The 19,765-nt window shown below is 38.9% G+C and overlaps 3 protein-coding genes across 3 annotated transcripts; 1 reads left to right on the top strand and 2 right to left on the bottom strand.

Annotated features, from left to right (window-relative positions):
* Positions 1–1,245: 1,245 nt before the first annotated feature.
* Positions 1,246–10,606, bottom strand: capn10 (calpain 10). The gene is made up of 12 exons (XM_084732926.1): positions 10,340–10,606; positions 8,901–9,032; positions 8,602–8,798; positions 8,203–8,432; positions 7,977–8,118; positions 7,520–7,686; positions 6,779–7,035; positions 6,495–6,697; positions 4,651–4,906; positions 3,804–3,997; positions 3,640–3,685; positions 1,246–2,364 (listed from the first exon to the last, which is right to left on the bottom strand). The coding sequence occupies exons 1-12, from the start codon at positions 10,484–10,486 to the stop codon at positions 2,335–2,337; spliced, it is 2,001 nt and encodes a 666-aa protein (XP_084589052.1). The 5' UTR covers positions 10,487–10,606; the 3' UTR covers positions 1,246–2,334.
* Positions 10,607–13,131: 2,525 nt separating this feature from the next.
* ccl20a.4 (chemokine (C-C motif) ligand 20a, duplicate 4) lies at positions 13,132–14,132 on the bottom strand. Its single transcript, XM_084732720.1, has 4 exons — positions 13,858–14,132; positions 13,602–13,710; positions 13,405–13,485; positions 13,132–13,310 (listed from the first exon to the last, which is right to left on the bottom strand). Exons 1-4 carry the CDS (start codon positions 13,919–13,921, stop codon positions 13,301–13,303), a joined length of 264 nt encoding a protein of 87 aa, XP_084588846.1. The 5' UTR covers positions 13,922–14,132; the 3' UTR covers positions 13,132–13,300.
* Positions 14,133–18,630: 4,498 nt separating this feature from the next.
* ccl20a.3 (chemokine (C-C motif) ligand 20a, duplicate 3) lies at positions 18,631–19,579 on the top strand. The gene is made up of 4 exons (XM_084732572.1): positions 18,631–18,788; positions 18,949–19,057; positions 19,153–19,230; positions 19,337–19,579. Exons 1-4 carry the CDS (start codon positions 18,713–18,715, stop codon positions 19,374–19,376), a joined length of 303 nt encoding a protein of 100 aa, XP_084588698.1. The 5' UTR covers positions 18,631–18,712; the 3' UTR covers positions 19,377–19,579.
* The last annotated feature ends 186 nt before the right edge of the window (positions 19,580–19,765 follow it).

Here is a 19,765-nt window from a genome sequence, read left to right as displayed (position 1 = left end):
GTACAGAGGACTGATAGAGAGCTGAACATTATTATGTCAGCCGTCTTTTGGATATAAAATCATCTTTAGAAAGTTTATGAATTCTTGAGTTATGGCTAAAAACGTGTTTTGTGAGGTCACGGTGACCTTTGACCTGCCGAATAAAATCAGCTGATCTGTGACCCCAAGTGGGAGTTTGTGCCAGTTGTAATAAAATTCCCTCCAGGTGTTCTTGAGATATAAAGTTCACACAAATGAGACAGACATGAAATCACAGTGACCTTGAACTTTGGCTGCTATAATCTAATCAGTTCATCCTTGAGTCCAAGTGGACATCTGACGGTAAGACACCCCAAAAACAAGTCTTCAAAACACAGCTGTCGTCAACGCAGAGGCATAAAGAACTAGAATTACTATCTCATGGTTGTATGCCTCAGCCAACCAGTCAAGTTACTGTTAACATCCATGTCTGTCCAGACTCTTTTAATGTATGCAGGCAAGACTTTTAAGGAATTTAATAAAAGGTAATAAGAGTATTTTTTGGGTAAATGGAAGCTGTTACTATATTCATGCGTGATTTCAGTGAATAATTTAAATGCTGTCTTCAGAGGAGTACAGAGGACTGGTAGGGAGATGAACATTATGATGTCACAGTGACCTTTTGGATATAAAATGTCACCTAACCATTTTATCCTATTAGACATTTGTGTGTAATTTTGTCTTTATTAGAGCTATGGCCAAAAAGTGTATTTTGTGAGGTCACGGTGACCATAACGGTTGACCACCAAAATCTATACAGTTCGTCCTTCAGTCCATGTGAACGTTTGTGCCAGATGTAATAAAATTCCCTCCAGGCATTCCTGAGATATCAAGTTCACAAAAAAGGGGCGAATGTGACCTTGAAGTTTGACCTTCAACCACCAAAATCCTAGCAGTTCATCCTTGAGTCCAAGTGATATTTAAACCAAATTTAAAGAAACTGCTGCCTGGCGCTCTTGAGAAATTGTGTTCATGAGAGTGGAACAGACTTTGTGACTTTGTGGTCACATTAACTTTGAACTTTAATCTCTGAAAACCAAATTATGTAATCAGTTCATCCTTGAGTCCAAGTGGAGATTAGCAGCAAGTTTGAAGAAATTCAACAAAGCTTTCTTGAGATATTGCCTGAGAATGGGACAGACAGATAACCTGAGAACATAATGTCGTCTGTCGCCGGTGCAGAGGCATAATAAGACAAGCAAAATATGGGAAACATCAGCAACAAAATATGTTTTAAACATTTTATTGATCACATCTCATACAGCTGACCCCCAAACATAATAAATACACAGAACCGTACCACCTTAATCTGTTAATTATAGCTTTGTAAATAAGTCTCTGTGAACACTGGCTCCAATGATTAATCAGAAACCCTGTGACTTCCACACACAGACATGGGTGCGAGCCGGCAGACACACACCACCACACATACAGTACGCAGCCTCAACACAAAAAAAAGTATTGGCAGCTTCTTCATATGAGCGGGCCTCCTCTGATGTGCCGCCTCCCTCGTTTCATCCCTGCCGCCCGCCCGCTTGTCATCTGTTCTCGCGGCAACTTCAAACCGTGGCTCTGTTCAGGTCCAAGCAGAGCTGTGGACCGAGTCTGGGGGGGACAGAAAGGGAGCTCGGGGGCGGTGAGGAAGGCGTGGACTTCTATAGGTCCAGCCTGACTTTAGCGTTAGTCAGGATTTGGGGATGAGAGGCTGAGAAAACCCTGCGTCTGTGTCTAGAGAGGAACAACGCTAGCTAGGTAAGGAGCAGAGTGTCTGGGGGTGAGGGATGGGAGGACAGCTCTGGCATGGTATGGCACGGTATGGTGTGGTGTGGTTTGGTTGGCTCTGCTGTCGGAGACCATCCCCTCGCCCCTTGCCCCCTGTGCCTCAGTGAGGACCTTCATGAGAGGGGCCTTTGTTCTGGGCCGGCAGGCGCACCAGTGAGTGAATGAGCAAGAGCAGCGGCGGCCCTCTTCAATGGCGGCTGTTTGTTTACACCAGCCAGTCCCGTCATACTTCATTAGCAGCCCAGCCCACCGACAACCTCTGATGTCCTAATCGCCGATGAGTGTGTGGCTGCCCATCAGCCCTGAGCCTCAGCGGTTCAGGATAAAGGGGTTTCTAGGATTCCCGACACACACATTCCCACTCAATCTGCCCGCCTGCCTTCTCAGCCGCTGCTGGTACACATACATACACATACATGCACACACATACAGCCTCCACGGCGAGGGTGGATGGGAGAACCGGTCCTTTCATCATGGGCCAAGAGGCACAGGGAGGTGAGGCGACGTCAGTGGAGCAGCAACAGTCCCAGAGAGCTAGCTTTGCATCACAGAGATGTGAGAGACCTGCCGCCCACAAAGACACAAAGCAAGATACAGTGATTATTCAGTGCTGCCATCTTCTGACCACCATCACATGGGTTTAAGGTTTCTCTAAACTGCCCTCGAGGCAGTATCTTCTGTCTGCCCTGTCGGCCTAATCCTGCCATCACCATTTGATTTCTTGAGCTTTGCTGGAGGAGAAACTGTGTGAGAGAAGGTGCTGTCAAAGAAGCTTCTTACTTATGGAGGAAGAATGGTTGAATATCTGCTCTGTACAGTCTACTTCAATCAGTTAAAATTAAAACGTGGACAGAGCAATACAGGACATTTTTGGAGTAATTTACACTCTATTTGGACAATATTGTGGCTCATGCATTGTTGGAAGACAGCAAAGAAGCTGTAACACAAAAATGGTTACATAGATATTGTGACTGTAGTTCAACATATTAATTTTTTTCCCCACAAAATTTACAGGTTGATAAATTCTTGCAATATTGCAAAATGGATAGTGTTTATGACCTCAAAAGATGATCACTGATCTGCTACTGTATGAAGTGACATGTATTTCCATCGCTAGGTGTTTATTCCAGTGTCTTTTGTTGTATTTCTGTTTCTTAACAATTGTATGAAAAGAACATTTCTTGACCACAATAACACAAAATAATTATTTCCACTGTAGATGATGTTTATGGCTACAATTTTGGGCTATAAAATATCAGAAAATTAGTTCCCAGAGTCCAAAGTACCATCTTTATTGTATCTGATCTGATCAATAGTACAAAATCCAAACATATTTAACTCATTTTGATATAAAACGGGCAAAAGAATAAAATACTCAAATTTGAGAAGCCAAAACCCAGAAATGGTCAGAAACATTTGCCAAAGGAGTTAACTGATTATTCAAATTATTGGAAATTAATTTTCTGTGAATCAACAACTCATTTGAATGACTTATCATCTCAGCACTATATAATGTTTTTTCGTTGGTGAGATATTATGTTTTTACACTTATCTAATAAAAGTTTTGTAGTTTTGTTTACCCAGATTTTAAATTATATCCTTATTTTAATGATGGTATTTTGGACTCTGTTTCATTGGGTTGTGTGTTTGTTTTGAAAATTTCTGTGTTACATCATCCTCTGTGTTCAGTTCAAATAGGATAACTCATAAAGATTCTGCCTCATTTTGGAGAATACAGGTTCTGTTTTTCCACTTTTTGTAAATCACCATGATGGGAGCCCTGTGCTACTGGTGAAATAAATAGTTGTCAGCTAGTAGTGAGTTCTCAAATGAACTGACCTCCTGAATGGCTCTTCCCAGACTCTCTTGGCTTTTCACCACTTTCCTGAAAGAGACACACATCCATTACTATTTCTAACAATGACACAATAACGACACCCGAAGCTTCTGCAGATCAGCCGAGTAATCACGTCCCGATCACAAGATGAAGGAACAGAGCCAACCTGTGTATTCTGCGAGCCAGGCTGAGGGTGAAGTTCGCAGAGCAGTTGGGCTGATAAGTGGACGGCACGATGGTGTAAGCCCCGGGAGGAAGACAACAGGACAGACTGACATCCTGGGTGTAGCAGTGAGGGACACAACTGGCCACAGGATCCTCGTCGCTGGGTAACATCTGCTCAGATTCTCCCTCTGTATACTGGACACACAGTGAAGATCAAATGCTCAGATTCTGTAGAATTCATTCACTCACTCATTCATTTGTTCATTTGCTAATTTATCATAATATATAGTATATGAAAGAGACTGTTCTATCTCTGTACTGTATGAACTGGCAGGTTTCGAGATTCATTATATATTGCTTATCATATTTTATTTTATTATAATCAAGTTCATTATGAGAAACATTCATAAAATAATATTTTTTTTACTTTTATTGTTACTTCCTTGTATGTTACATGTTTTCTTATAAATCTATTTTTTCATTTTGTTAGGACAAAAAGTGCAAATCAGTTGTTGGGCTAACCCCAGTACATTGATATTGATTCTTTTTAAAAATATTCACGTTGATTTAAGTGCACAAATCAAACAAATCAGACAAATATATGAGCACTTGTTTTTTTTCCCCAAGAGGAGGGTATTTGTTGCTGTACAACATCTTCGCAGACAGAAAAAGATTAAAGCTAGCTCAAACACTTAAAGTTAGAGTGTTAAAACTGACAAGAAGAGTAAATATTTCAAAGATCTAATTGCACACTGTATTGATTACACTGCGCATGACTGTGGGGAATGTACACAGAGTGGCTCATAACTCTGAATGACACCGGTGTTCTCCCTTCATGTTTGACTGACCTTATAAATGTGGAAGCCAATAGGGAGCAGATCTGTGTCAGGTCGGCTCTGGTGCAGGGTAATCCTGACATTAACTCCTGATGTCACTGCTGACTCATCACACACTGTAAAAGGGAAGCATGGATTCTGACGGTGAGACAGGTAGTTCCTGCTTCCTCCGGCCGTCCTTCCCTCCACCCATGAGCCCCGGAAGTGACTGGTCTCCCACTCTCCATCTGTTGTTAATGGCAGTGAAGGCGCTGGGGTTTTCAGGGCACTGAAGAGGAAACCAGCATTGTTACATCATGAATGATTCAATCAGAAAAAAAAAGATCACCCCTCTTTACATGGTGAAACATGGAAGTAGGAAAATCCATCTTTTGTAAACAAAGTGTGAGCTAACAGCTGGAAATGTACTGACTGCAGTGTGAATAAATAAAAAGTTCATTAGTTGATTCTTTTAAAGGGTTTTTTTTAAAATTGACCAGCAGATGTCACTATTTTTTTCTTGTTCATTTTTATGGGAAATCACAGAGCTAAGAGAGATTGTGGGCACAAATTCCTAATATGTTATGTGCAATGCAATTTATAGAACACAGAGCTTTTATAAAGGAACAGAAGTATCACTTTTCCTAAAAAAATATTATATATTAGAATTGTGAATTAATAATCAAAAAAGATGATAGGTCTATGTGTGACTTTTGGTTCCTGCTTCTAATAAGGCTTGAGAGGTAATAGTACAAAGATGTAATGATCTCTGCATCACCAGCTATCAAAAGTCCTAGAAGTTGCCAGTTAGTGTAAAAGAAAAAAAAGTAAAATAAAATAATTAAGCAGCTTTGCTTTATTATGAAAGGAGACATATTTTAACATCACCTTAAATGTGTTAGATAAGAATATTTTCAATTAATTTGTGCATTTGATTTTTTTTTTTTTGATTGAATTAATCATCTATCACAGATGACAGCAGCCCATCCAGGTACTTCTTCTGCGTCATGCACCCGCCCCTTTTTGGATGAAAGCAACCACTGTAATTTGACTGACAATAAATACAGAATCTGCGGTCTTTGCCAGTTTAAACACATAAAATAAGAAAACCATATCACTTTTTAGGTATTAGGAGACCAAATCCTATGGCCTGTCACATGGACAATTATGCCAAGTCTTTGCTGATCAAAGATTGGTGTTGTTACATAGAAAAAAATTAAAGATAAAGGGGTCTTTTTAATCTGCCTCCATAAAAGTGGATGAACCTGACATAAAACTACCTTACTGAATCTCCAGGCAATTTCTTCAGACATCTGTCACTTTTTATATCCTTAAGACACTTCATTTTGCTGTTTTTGCCCAATGTTGATCCAGACTCCTCTCTTAAAGCAGGACTTTTATGGTAGCAACATATTTTTCCACAGTAAAAACTTCATTTCCACCATGACTCAGATTCTTTTCTCATTCACTTTGATCTATAGACACAATCAGCACACATGTCATTTAATCAGTAACTTCATTAACTAACCTGTGATGAAGTGTTTGCCACGGGCACTCATACTGACTGTCAGCTTTTACAGCACTTGTTCACCCAAAAGGGTCGTTCTCAAGACAGGGTGTGATGTATAGCTGCTCTCATCCATGTAATTATGAATTTATCAATTTGTGCACATTTTTTTCTTCCACACAAAAATAATACCCACACAAATCTTACAGTATCAGAACTTTCTCATGATGGAACAAAAACTTAGACCTCTAAGTTCAAATTTAATTGTAAGAAAACAAACATAGCCTGGATGTGCTACATGTTTTCAGCAGTATTTCTGCACAGATAAGATGAGCTTGTTCAGTTTCTCTTCCGGTTTAGAGGTTCTTACCTAAGGGATATGGAAGAGGAAGAAAAGACCCGGATGAGAAAGCGGGTCTCAGCTCCTGGCTGGTAGGTGCTGGGGATCAGCAGATAGTATCCAGGCTCCAGCTGTTCATGAAGGACCACCTCTCTCTCGTAGGCGTGGCAGTGAGTAGAAGCACAAGGAGGTTTGTTCAACATCCGGCTTAAATTAAAACGCTTCTTCTCCACCTAGACAGAAAAATAAGTGTAACAAGATGCAAAGACAAAAAACAAAAACATGTTTTTTTTCCAGTAAGTGATGGCACAAACCTTCCACACATGTAGTGCGATAGCCTGGTAGTGCTGGTGCTTTGTGTTCTTGCTATCCTCCAGTGGTGTTTGTGCATATTTCTCTGTGTTTCTCCATTTTCTATGCTGTAGCAGAGATACTAGCACCTCTCCTCTCTCGCACACTTTGAGCCAAAACTTCGGGTTGCTGCTGTAGCTGCTGCTGTTACGGCTGCCACCTGCGGAGTGCCCTTTAATCCACCGACCAGCCAGCTGATGGTTGTGAGTCAGCAGATTTCCTGTCAGAGAGGACAGTTGTCAGGGTTAAAAAAAAGAAATGGCCACCAGCCTGTACACCAAACTCATCCACTTCACCCCAAACTAAGTTGGAGCAACAGCCTGACCTGGGGAAAGAGACTTCTACAGAAAATAACAAGTAGATATAAGATCTCTTTTATTTCTCAAGCCATCAGCCTGTACAGCATGCAGGTCTCTGAGCACTTTTATATCAAGTTTGACTTTAGTGCTTTGGATTTACTGTTTTTATCTAACTCCATTCTGTCTCAGTGTAATCCAAGGTGTTTTATCATGATTATGTTGTGGCCTTATTGTGTATATTTTTTATTGTTTATTCCATGGTGCCTGTCTGGATTTTGTGGTGTCCTGGAGCACTGGACCAAATTTATTTTCCCGTGTGGGATAAAAAAATTTGATCTGAATCTGAATCGGCACAAAGGAGGTCACAGTCAGTGACTGTAAGTTCAGAACCAGTAAGGGAATTACCAGTATAGATATTCTTTAGGTGCCCATCATCACTGATGGGGTAGCCTACGGTGACATCATCAAACTGGGACAGGAACTCTTTTTCATCCAACCAGAACTCGCCCTCGGCCACTCTGGATTGTAGGTCCATCGCAGAAACCGGGTCGATAGAACTCCAACCGGCACCGCTGTAGGGAAAGAGGTAGACTGAGTGAGTGACGGCTAGAAATTCAACTGTTTCGATTTGCAGACTTATGGACTTTATGGCTACATGTGAAAAAGACTGTCCACACTAAAGCAAATCTACAAGGTGCTTTGGACACCTGCTCTGGACTTTCTACAGACTTACAGAGAACCCAGCCTGGGTGCACACTGCAGACATGGTCTGGGATATTTATTTCAGAATTATCTTATCATCATGAGACATCTATAATGGACAAATCTTAATCATGACACACATAAGGAAAAACATGCCTACCTCTCTATCCAGGCCCCGCCCCAGCAGCATCTTCCCCAGGGGTTTCTGATCCTGAGCAGCCGCACTTCACTCCCTGACACCGTTTTCACATCCAGCCACTCCATGACCGTCAGCGCATGGTACTGACCCAGCTCACTGGCACCTAGAACAGTCACACAGGTTATCAGGTGATGTGATACAGGATCAAAACTACTTGTATCTGCGTGAAAGCTTTCATTTTTCTGACCTCCAGGGCTGCTGTGAGTGGAACAGCTGATCGCACACTGGTCTTTGACTCGGTGCAGAAGGTTCAGGTCCAGCCTTCTCCTCCTGACCTCGTCGCTGTCCTGTTCTGGTCTCTGCTCGTCCTCTGACCCAAAGTCTCCCAAGTTCCACCGCTCCGCCAGGCCCCCGGTCAAATCCACCAGGGCCTCAGACACCTGACCTGCCCACAGGCGCTCATATGAACCATGAAGCCTGAAGAGGATGGAAGCAACAGGAAATGTGATTTCCAAACTTCGGTAAATATGTCAGGAATGCAACACAAGGAAGCTAAAACTTTCCAGAAGTAAACAAATCTCCAAAATCAAAGTTCACAGCAGGTCAAACTGAGAGAAAAGAAGGGGAAAGTCCACAGGTTACTTACTTGGCATATGCCTTCTCCAACAGGGCTACCCAGAAGGCACTGGGGGAGTGGCAGCGCGAGAAGCAGAGAGTGGAATTGATACAGGGCAGGCGGTCATCGATGACCACATCTGTCCAGTGTCCCTGCTGCCAAAAACGAAACTGGAAGGAGCCCCTGTACCTGCTGTCACCACACTGAGGCTGGTCTGGAGGAAACACCTAAAGAGACCGACTGAGTCAGCACAGCAGTGTGGAGTAGATACACATATCTACAACACACTTATGTGTATTCATGGTAACTTGTTAAACTTGTTACTCTACCTTGTCCAGTAGATGTTTGTTCTTGAGCAAGAAGGTGCAGGCACAGAGAAACCAGCAGTCTCCTAATAATCCTTGTTTTGCATGACCCAGGTTGATGTTGTCAGGGAAGAGCGCTGGTGACTGGCAGATCTCCTGAAAGTGTGAAATAGACATCAAGGGGGACTGACACACACACACTGACTTAAAGGGATTATTTGGACTATTTTAAGTGGGGTTGTATGAGGTACTTAATGATAGTCAGTGTATTAGCTTCAGTAGATGCCAGCTGGCACATCCCCAGTTTGGAGAAGCAGCACCATCACTGAAACTAAGCAATGTACTGTTGGGAAGAGGGTTAGCAACAAAAGGTATTTTAGCCACGTAAAAAAGGTCCACCTAAAATAATCAGTTTTGGTTTAAGTGCACTGCTTTACTTTGCTGTCAGACAGCCTTTTCTGAAGGGAAACTGGCATTATATAAGCCAAATATTGCTCTCTCTCGCTCCACAGGCAAAATCAGTCATTTTACCTCAAAGGATGCAGAAGCTGCTGGTCTACCACTGCCTCAATCTGTTAATGTGTGACTTCTGTGTCTTAAAACTAGTTTGGATTCACACATTAATACAAACAAACTAAATGACTGAGGCGAGCTCCCATGTTCTGTAAGGTAAAATTACTGATTTTGCCTATGGAGTTGCCTTTGGAGAGAGCAATATTTGGCTTATATAACGGTTACTTCCTGTCAGAAAAGACTGTCTAATGGCAAAGTAAAGCAAGGAAAATATTTTAAATATAGCATGCTCATAAACTGAACTTTTTTTAGGTGGACCTTTTTTAAGTGGCTAAAATACCTTTTGATGCTGACCTTGTCCACAGCAGTTCATTGCTTAGTTTCCCTGCTGGTGTCCCTCTCTGCTTCTCCTAACTGGGGGCAAACTGACTGCCATCTACTGTAGCTTAATACATTGACAATTGATAAGTACTTTACATCAAATAATCTTATCTAGTGAAAGAAATGAGCCACAGAAATGTTTCACTCTAAATAGTTAAACTGAAAGTGGTTAAGGAATGTTGATCTCAATAAACAGCTTTAACCAGAAGTCGTTAATATGTAGGTCAGTGTCTCTCACAGCATTTTTATTTTGTGAGGTATCTGATGATCTTACAATAGACATAGCAACGGAAAACATAGTAAAATATGATATATTTAGTCTTTAATTACATATAATGGTGTTTTGTGAAATACTGAGGAATAACTTTGGACCTGTGGGCACTCTTTCATAATCAAATCAACCACCTGACGAGGGAATATCCCTCTTTCTCAGGTGATGCAAGTACACTGGTTGCAAGCCAAAAATTCACATGACCTTAAAAGCAGCATATAAACCATTAACCGATGATGACAAAACAAACACAAAAGGAAATAACAGCGGCATTTCCCCTCTCCATACTGGAACTAACCTGTGGGCGTCGCCAGGTGACGTCTCCCTGCAGTTGGGCGATGGGCGTGGAGCTGTCGCAGAACAGGGACGTATCCTCAGAGGGGAAGTCCGGGTCCTCAAACAGAGCCTCGCCACCTCCGCACTCTGCTCTGCCCTCTTCTTTCATGGCTCCTGCTTCTTCTTTTCAAGCTGGATCGTACCTGCTGGGTCAGCAGTGAGTCTACCTCAGCCAGCTGTGCTCCCATGTACCTTTTACATTTTTACTACACCTACAAAGAAAAGAAATGGTGATGGTATGTTTGTGGTTTTGTGCAAAGATCATAAAGACTAGGACAGGGCAGTATGGACAAACTCAAATGCCACAATATTTTTGACCACATACATTGATATCAATATTTATAGCTATTGCAACAATATTGTAGGGATGACTACTGGTGCTTTCATCAGTCATGTAGATATGATGACTAAGTGGGTAATGGTAAATAATAGAACAGCTACAACCATCTGGTAAGTTCGGAAAATTACTTTAATGTAATGCAGCCTTTACAACCATAAACAGAATTAAAGGCTCATGTCCACCGTACAGACTGTGCACAGGTGCGTAGGAGGAAAATTCACAGGTATCAGAATTCCCGCACACTGTCCTTTACTTGCAAATAACTTTATTAAAGATTCTACAATGTTTCAGTTCTTATAACTTCTACAAGAAAAGCCAGAAAAAGACAATGCCACATCGCAATAGAACAATAGCCAATATCTAGGGCTTTTTAATCAAAATATTATTGAAACTTCTATATGGCCTAGTGCAATATCTGAGTCGCAGAGGCTGCAGTTTCTTTGATAAAGGCAAAATGCAAGACCAAAAACATTATAATGGAATACTGCAGTGCAGCAGAGATGCCCTGGACTACAGTTCTTGTTCTTCAGAGGTTTGTTTGGTACACTTGTTTTCAGTGAAAATGGAAATTGTGATGCAAAAATGATCATTCCCACTAATCGTGAATCATATCGCGATCGCAATATCTTTCAAAATGATCACAATATGATCTTTTATCATATTGTTCAGCCCTACCAGAATCTAAGAAGAGGAAATATCAGTGCATTAGTACTATTAATGTAGTGCCCAACTCCAATAGACACCAACAGAAAGCAGCTGACCGATATGCAAAATGATCATATTGCAAGATATTGCAATTGTGATATGAGCTACAATGTGATTTTTCCATGCATGCTCCAAGAATATGATATGTATGCCTCTGTAACACCACAAAGTTTCTTTTTTTGGTACGTTGTGTCATAATTTACATTTATCAAAGAAATTGCAGCTGATGTGATGTGGATATTGCACTTGACTATATAGTTAATTTTGTTGTTCAGCCACACTATATAGTTGTGTGTTTAGTGAATGTTATTTATGACAGAATCGAATCAAACAATATAAATTAACCTTCCCTCATATGTCTGCAACTATTGATTGAATATATGTTAACATTATAATGCATGAGTGTATATATGTAACGTTACACATATTGTCACACCAATGCAAGTACATAAACAATGGTGTTTTTGGTGTCGGGGTGGAAACACACTTGATAAACACAAATTCATATTTTAACGGTAGTTACCCACCTACAGGATTAGCAGTTAACACAGTCGTAATAACATAGAAATGTATAGAAAAGCTGTATAGATATGTGTCCAAACTAAAATGCAAGGTTGCACACACAGCAGACAGTTATGTGGCTCTCTTCTATGTTTCTACATCTTACCTTTTTCCTCTCTGAAGCATCTCTCCTCTCGTATCATGTCATTCTTCATAATAACAGCAGCTAACCGTTAGCTTCAGCTAGCTTGTACCGCACAGATGTAGCATCTCCGTATCGCTTCATCTTATCATAGTTTCAGGACCGCGACCACAACACAGCGAGTTTGTATCTAAAAGCACCAAAAATTTCGTTATGACTTACAGTTATATATAACACAGACATATCATTATTCTGCTGACTATAATGAAAACACATGAAGTCTCTTCCGCTTGGACATCCAGCAGCTCATTCATAAGTGAATCCTTCCTGTGGGTCGTGCTGGGAATCCTGTATTTGTGAAACTCTCGCGAGATTTGCAAGCATTACTTCTTCAAGGCGGACTGTGCAACGAAATTTTTTGTGGTAACTCTGTTCATTTCTGGATAGGTTTATGGGCGTTAAACACTTGATTAAAGTTAGTTAAAGGTCATGGTTTGGGTTTAAGTGTTCAGTCTCGCGAGATCGTTCGCGGATTTGGGGTTCCCATCTTGACATGATCCTTCGTGTGTAGTTCCTGTGCACACTGCTTCCACCTAATGCTTTGCCGTGAATTACACAGTGTAAAGCTAAATGTACCCCTGTTTACCATTTCCCCCTCTTTTAATTAAATTTCTTGTCTGTCTTCCTACTTTATGTTTTTCTTTTATCTGTTAGTCATGTCTTATTCCTTCCTCTCTTTCCTTCTCCTTTCTTTCATTTCTCTTTTCAGCAGATTGAAAAGTATGAAAATTCCCAAATAGGAGACAAGGCAGAACATGTTTACTTTGGATCCTTGAGTACACTTTACTGCTAATCTTTGTGTTCTTATACTACATTTTATTTCATTAAAGTATTACCCAATTGACTATTGTTTTGTGATGGAGTATCACAGCCAAAGTATTTTGCACAATTGTGCTTGTATAACCAGTGTGATAATAAACACCTTGAATCTTATTTACTTCAGCAAAATGTTGAAGCATGTTTATATAAAACATCAGATCCGGGTACTTAAAACAGAGAAACAGAAGATTACTCAAAAAATATTCAATTTATTGTCCATAAAGTAATACATTTTTTAAAAAATATATGTAAAGTAATACAAAAATATTTCATTTGTTGACTTTAAAATAATACATTCAATTCATTTTGTGTCTTTGTGTTGTTAAATTGGTTTCCTCAGGTGATCTCCATGTTGCTCAGTGTTTTCTGTTTAGAAAGACAAAAAAATAAAACGTTAAATGAATTCACACAAGACTTCTGCATCATCAGAGACTGGCTGAATAAAGAAACAAAAACTTACTGTGGCACAAACTCCATGGCTCTTATCACCCATTCGCTGTCAGGATCGGCACAGATAAATCTCTTTTTCACTGTCTTGAAACTGTATTAAGACAAGGGAAGAAGTTATGACATTATTACAATAGAAGACATTTCTGTTTTTTATGATAGTTTAGTTTTTGTTTTGTTTTTTCAAATGCATTGATTTTATTTTCTCACATCACTGCCTTGATGTTGCAGTAATCGTCCCGCTGGATTATGTAAGATTTCAGTGCTTTCACTGGGATTGGACTGTCATGGTATTGTGTGCAGCATCCCACCATGGGACCTTTAAAGGAGAAACATCACAAACACGTCAACAAAAACCAGAACAGAATCTAGAAAAATAAAACCAACGACTCGTGTTCTCCTAAATGAACAACATCAGTGACATACATAATACTGTACAGTAAATAATAGCTGAAGTCATACTTACTGCTTTCACCCAGTGCCACCAGCAGCACCAGTATGATGGAGACGCACACAGCAAGCTTTGCCATCCTCACACAGCTTCTCTTCAGTGAAGAAATAGTTTTCAGATCTGGATGAACTGGTAAAGTTTGCCTCTGGCAGTGAAGTTTAAATACCCTGTGAAGTGGAATGTCCCACCTCAGGTAAGGAACTAGCCAAGCCACATTGTATTTGGGGCAAGCGGGAAGTTTGATATACTACTATAAAACCCCCTCTGCTGTGGGTTTGTACACAGGAATCAAGTCACACACGTGTACTACTTATTTCTAAAAAAAAGAGCCTGGCATGAGATTATGCTGACGATGAATATTACGAAACAGCAGTTGTTTTTTCCTTGAACACAAGCACCAATACACACGATAAATATCTTGTGGTGGAATGTAAGTGCGATAACTTAAGCACCATACACATTTAAGGTAATATAAGTAATTTTATGCTACTGCCCCACTACATTTCAGAGGTAAATATTGTTTTGTTGTACTTCACTACATTTATTTGAGAGCTGTAGTTACTCTGCAGATTGTAATTTCACACACAAAACATGTGATCAGTTTGTAAAATATGACGTTAAACAATCTGAGTGTGTATAATGTGGTTAAATTTGCTACATCCCACCAACTAACACTGATTTCTGATCACTGATTTCACATTAATACATCACTAATAATAATACAACACAATGATACAGTGACATGAGCAGTTATGAAGCATAATGATTTGACTATTTAACTTTGTTATGCTGATCTGAATTGTGGTGTCACCATGTTCAGGTGTTAATGATAAGTGTAATATTCAGAAAATTATCATATTAATAATAGATGCATGATGATATCTTGTAAATAATCCGGCACCTCTTTAACACACAGTATGCTCTTAAATCAGTTATAGCTCCTTTCTACCTTGATACACTTGTACTTTGAGTTGAATTAATTTGCCAAGAAAGAGACAAAATACAAAATTAAGAAAGTTAAAGATGATTTTTTTTTCTCCACAATCAAATCTTCTATAGACAGTCATGATAATATTGTTATCATGAATTCTTTTGGTTGCCATAATTGTCTAGTGATGGTTTGATGTTGTGACCATCCTAATCTTAATAATTATTACTGTACTGTTAATAAAGTCTCTTTAAGATTGTTTTCTATTTCGCAAGAAATATGTGCTATGTAACGGTTTGACATTAACCCTAAACCACAACATAACATCCTGCTGACCTCGTTGCTGCATACAGACCACATCATGAGGCAACAGGAAAGCCATTTTTTTCTGTAAATATGACCGCACAACACTTTCATTTTATTTATTGTTGTCACATCCAATTATCAGGTTGAAATAAATAGTCAATTGCCCCCTGGTTAACATTACACATCACCATTTTATGTAAAGAATTATATTTATTACAGTGAAATTCATCTAGTGTGCACGCAAGTCAGTTCAAGCCCATTTTGTATTACAAAACATCCAAGCCTACTTTTTCATAAAAACATTTCTCATTGAAAATTTATTATTTTTTTTAAATCCAGGACATCATTTTACACAAACTCTGAGACACAGAAAAAGTCATTGTGTCTGACATTTAAAAAATGTCACAATAGAAAGGTGAAAAATAATCAAATCAATCCAGTACTGTGGTACTGTGGTAAATTAAATTAAATTCAGCTATTAGGTTTAATTCAATTCAACAAATCAGTTGAATTCAGTTCAACAAATCAAGTCAATTAAATTCATCAGGTCAGTTCAATTAAATTCAGCAGTTCAGTTCAGTTCAGTAAATTGTTTGTGTGAAATAAACAAAACAGAAAAAATGTGATTTTCATTGGCTGATTACTGGGTACTTGAACAGAACTATTATAAATGTGATTAGTAACACTTGTGCTTTTCCCACTACGACAGGTCATAAGGTCTGCTGTGAAAAAACAGGTTACAGCTCTGACTCTTATAATATCACATACAGAAGCCAAACCTTAAAACCCCTTGAAAATGTATTTCTTCAACCAACTCCTCACTATAAGCAAAGGGGCCCTCAAAGAACTTTCTGAATTTTCAGCAGTTTTATTTTATTTTATTTCATTTTTTTTTATCACATATTAAACCATTGTGGTTATTTTGCATGACAAACTTGAGTATTTCTCTCCGCTCTTCCCACTGGTTGAGAGTAGGATGTGAAAAACATCTATTGAAATATCTTCTAAACCGCCTTCGTCTTTCTGTGAGTGAGTAGGTTCACGTTTTGTCTGTACTGACCCAATACTCCCATGTCCATGTGCACATTAAAAAAGATTGTAACTTTGAAAGATACCTGCTAACTTTGAGTAATTCAGACCGCTGAGGCCTCATATTGAACTAAATGAGTAAAATGGATTTCGTCCTCCATCATTATAATCTGAACAGGTGGGACGATAACAGCGACCAATAATTCTATTATCGCGCGTGTTGTTTTAAGATTTGTATTGCCGTTTAGGAACAGCAGTCTAATAACGGTAACGATACTTCAATTGAGTTTTAAGTTAAGACTTCATGTGAAAAATTCTTGTTACAGGAAATAATGAAGAGCCTCAGACATGGTGTGGTTTTGTTGGAAAGTTCGTGATGCACAATATGACAGACATTAAATGTAGCATGACCTATTTCAGCCCTCCCCATGTACGATTTTCCTGTGAGCATGAGTCTTGAGTATATACTAAGTGTTCCTCTGACCTAGAAAACAACCTTTGTACAACCTCAGAGCAACCTACTTGTTTCAGCCCACAGAAAGTCGGTACACACTGAGGTCTTCAGTCAAACTTCATCCTCCCTAAACGCTTTTGTTTTAATCAAATATTCTGCCGTTAACGGTATTAAGTGTATGATGAGAGTCATTAGCCACACCTTTGTAACTTTCTATGTTGCACAGGCTTTACAGGACTCCTTGTTGTATCAAGGTGTGGTGATACTGAGATTTAACGTCTGTGATGCAACATACTTAATATTGTATTTGTCTGTCGAACTAGTTTGTAATTACCCTTTATTTATATTTCCTATCTTTAAATTTGGTCAACAGCCAACAGTGAGTCCCTTGAGCCATAATACAGAAACCTCCTAACTTGCAGACGAAAATCTTTGTATGTATAATTAACATTAGGACCTGATTTAAGGGGAAAAAAGTCTTACAGATGAAAAGTTCCTAAGTCAATGTTCCTATCACAACTTACAAATAGAAATGTGTATTACACAGAAGCAAAATCTTAAATAAACTCTTTGGACTTAAGATAACCTATTTGTTTTATTTTTCCACCTAGTTAGTAGTAGTTAAACTAACTAACAGCTTACAGGAGCCAACAGTTATGTTGGCTAACTGTACTTAACCATAGTTTCGGCTAACTTAAGATAGGAAATCTGTGTAACACAAGCATCTTAAAATAAACTCCCTAACTTTGGGACAGCTGTTCGGCTGTCCAAACTTTGACATTTCAACCTGCAGTAGTACTAACTATAGCTGATGGCAGCTAATAATTGTGTTGGCTAAGAGTAGCTAATGGTAGAGTTAGCTAACGGTAGCTAACTATAATGTTTGCTAACTTAAGACACTTAACTTAAGATAGGAAATGTGTTTTACACAATAAACACTTGAGGACAACCATTACACAGTCCTAATTTTAATTGTCCACCTGTTATAGCGGTTGACTTACAAAATAGCTAATGGTAGCGTAACTTAACAGCGGTGTAATTTTAAGATACTTAAGATAGTAAATGTGTGTTATACAAGCATCTTTACATCCCCAAATCTTAAACAAACTCTCCTAACCTTAGGATAACCATTAAGCTGTCCTAATTTTCACATTCCACCCTTAATAGTAGCTAACTTACATACTAGTTAATAGTAACTGTGCTGGCGAACAGTGTCATTCGCTTAGTATTGTCTAATCTTTACAGCTGCTCTTTCGTTGCTTTTTCACAATCCCAAGATCCAACATCCTGGATATGACGCAGACTGTATCTGCTATCGTAGCCCACTCTCTTTCTTTCATCTTCTGAATTAGCATCGTTGTTAATCTCACCCCCAAAAAATGAACATACCTGGATTTCTGTACAGATGTTACCAAACCCTCCAACTCATCTGTCCTGAAGTTTATGTATTTTTTTTATGCATGTTTCATTATGTTTCAATGATTAAAAGTTATAAAGCTGTTTAGTTCAGTCAGGTGAGAAGTAGAAATAGGGTCATTTGCTGGTAACCAGTATAAAAGTTTATAAGCAACGTTTAATATTTAGTTATTCCTGACTTGAGAGAAGATAGGAGGAAGTAAGATAAGACTGGACTCCTCAAGTTAGTCAAGACTAGTCCTATCTGAACTTAAGACTGTCTGTCCAATTCTATTTTGTTCTATTTATATCCAAACATACTTCAGTCATATAATCTTATTTATCTTTACAGTTATTTCCACTGAATGACAACAATGAATGGCCACTTTTATACACACTCTGGAATTTTTCACACTGATATGATCTGTTTAATAATACACACATACACACGTGCAAATAATCTGCACTTCATCTTCTTCACGGGTCAATGACAAAATTTCTTGTGCTTGTCTATGTTATATATATTCCCCTCACCGTCCCCTTCTCTTTTCACAAGGGAAAAAATTAAGGGGGGGAATTTCTGAGTTGGTGTAATACTTCTGTCTGTTTTTCAGAGTGGAAGTTCCTTTCTGCCTGTGAATATAAAAGGCACCTGTGCTCGACAGCTTGTCACCACAGCCTCTCTAACTCCACCTGAGGACAGGCGAGACAACAGCTCAGCTCAGAGTCGGTGCTGCTACTCATACACACACACAGACATGGTGTCAATCAAAGCTGCGGTGATGGTGATCACGCTCCTCACCGTCTGTCTGCTGGCCACAAAAACATCTGCAGGTATGTACGCTGAGTACACTTTTTATTGTTTTTATTTTAATTGGTAATATAATATAATATAATATAATAATATTATATATAATATAATAACACAAATCTGGCTATGATAGAACTTTTCTTTTTCTTTACTGATCAGATCATCTTTTCTTTTGTTTCACAGCAAGCCATGGATGTTGTGAAAGTTACGTAAGATTCAAAATACCATATAATGCAATCACGGGGTACTCAGTCCAGACTGACATAGAACACTGTCGTATCCCTGCCATCATGTGAGTATAAAAAAAAATTATATTAATGTCTTATATGTCTAAATAATGTCCTAAAAAATGGCTAATGTGTATGTCTATTTCCTTTTAATTTATAGTTTCCACACAAAGAAGGGCAAAGCATGCTGCACCAATCCCGCACTGAACTGGGTCATGGCCTACGTCAGCCGTTTAGGGTAAGAAATTGCACAACTTGACAACAAACAGTATGATTCTGCAAGCTGTGAAATGTATTATAAATGAATAGCACTAAAAAAATAACCTGATCAATTCTCATTGCAGGGCAAAGGCACAAACAGTTCACAGAAACGCTCAGATATGAAGTTATTCTGCTTTCTGAAGAGAGACGACGGAGCTCAGCCGCAGCAAACAAACTTTTTTTCTACCTTAGTTTTGCCTGTTATCTAGTAACCAATGTTTCAGTGTGCATTGTAACATATTATCTTTATATTCTTTGCATATATATGCTGTTATATTTGTACATGCTGTTAATAGAAGGATTAAATTTTTGTTTAAAAAAAAAAATCAACTGTCCAGTGAATTTATTGCCTCACAGTGAAAGGGAATTATAATATGAGTTGGTGACAGATTTTTTAATGACAACACTTTTCTGTGTGTACCATGTTGCATCAGAGCAGTAATTACTATATGTGTAAACTTCGCCAACAACAAGCCACTTTTATTTTATCCTAATAACTTCCTTGTTTACGC

Source organism: Lutjanus erythropterus, chromosome 12 (assembly GCF_056507025.1).
Source record: "Lutjanus erythropterus isolate fLutEry1 chromosome 12, fLutEry1.hap2, whole genome shotgun sequence".
Lineage (NCBI taxonomy): Eukaryota > Metazoa > Chordata > Actinopteri > Lutjaniformes > Lutjanidae > Lutjanus > Lutjanus erythropterus.
This window is presented reverse-complemented; position numbering and strand designations above follow the sequence as displayed.

Bases quoted from the DNA above. Each gene is read 5' to 3' on its own strand.
- capn10 (XM_084732926.1), bottom strand. From the start codon at position 10,486: ATGAAAGAAGAGGGCAGAGCAGAGTGCGGAGGTGGCGAGGCTCTGTTT. The intron at 8,433-8,601 runs GTAAGTAACCTG...CATCCTCTTCAG, and splicing joins TTGGAGAAGGCATATGCCAA to GCTTCATGGTTCATATGAGC. The intron at 7,687-7,976 runs GTAGGCATGTTT...CTTTCCCTACAG, and splicing joins GGCGGGGCCTGGATAGAGAG to CGGTGCCGGTTGGAGTTCTA.
- ccl20a.4 (XM_084732720.1), bottom strand. From the start codon at position 13,921: ATGGCAAAGCTTGCTGTGTGCGTCTCCATCATACTGGTGCTGCTGGTG. The intron at 13,711-13,857 runs GTAAGTATGACT...TCTCCTTTAAAG, and splicing joins GGTGGCACTGGGTGAAAGCA to GTCCCATGGTGGGATGCTGC. The intron at 13,486-13,601 runs GTGAGAAAATAA...GTCTTAATACAG, and splicing joins TGCAACATCAAGGCAGTGAT to TTTCAAGACAGTGAAAAAGA.
- ccl20a.3 (XM_084732572.1), top strand. From the start codon at position 18,713: ATGGTGTCAATCAAAGCTGCGGTGATGGTGATCACGCTCCTCACCGTC. The intron at 18,789-18,948 runs GTATGTACGCTG...TTTGTTTCACAG, and splicing joins GGCCACAAAAACATCTGCAG to CAAGCCATGGATGTTGTGAA. The intron at 19,058-19,152 runs GTGAGTATAAAA...TTTAATTTATAG, and splicing joins TGTCGTATCCCTGCCATCAT to TTTCCACACAAAGAAGGGCA.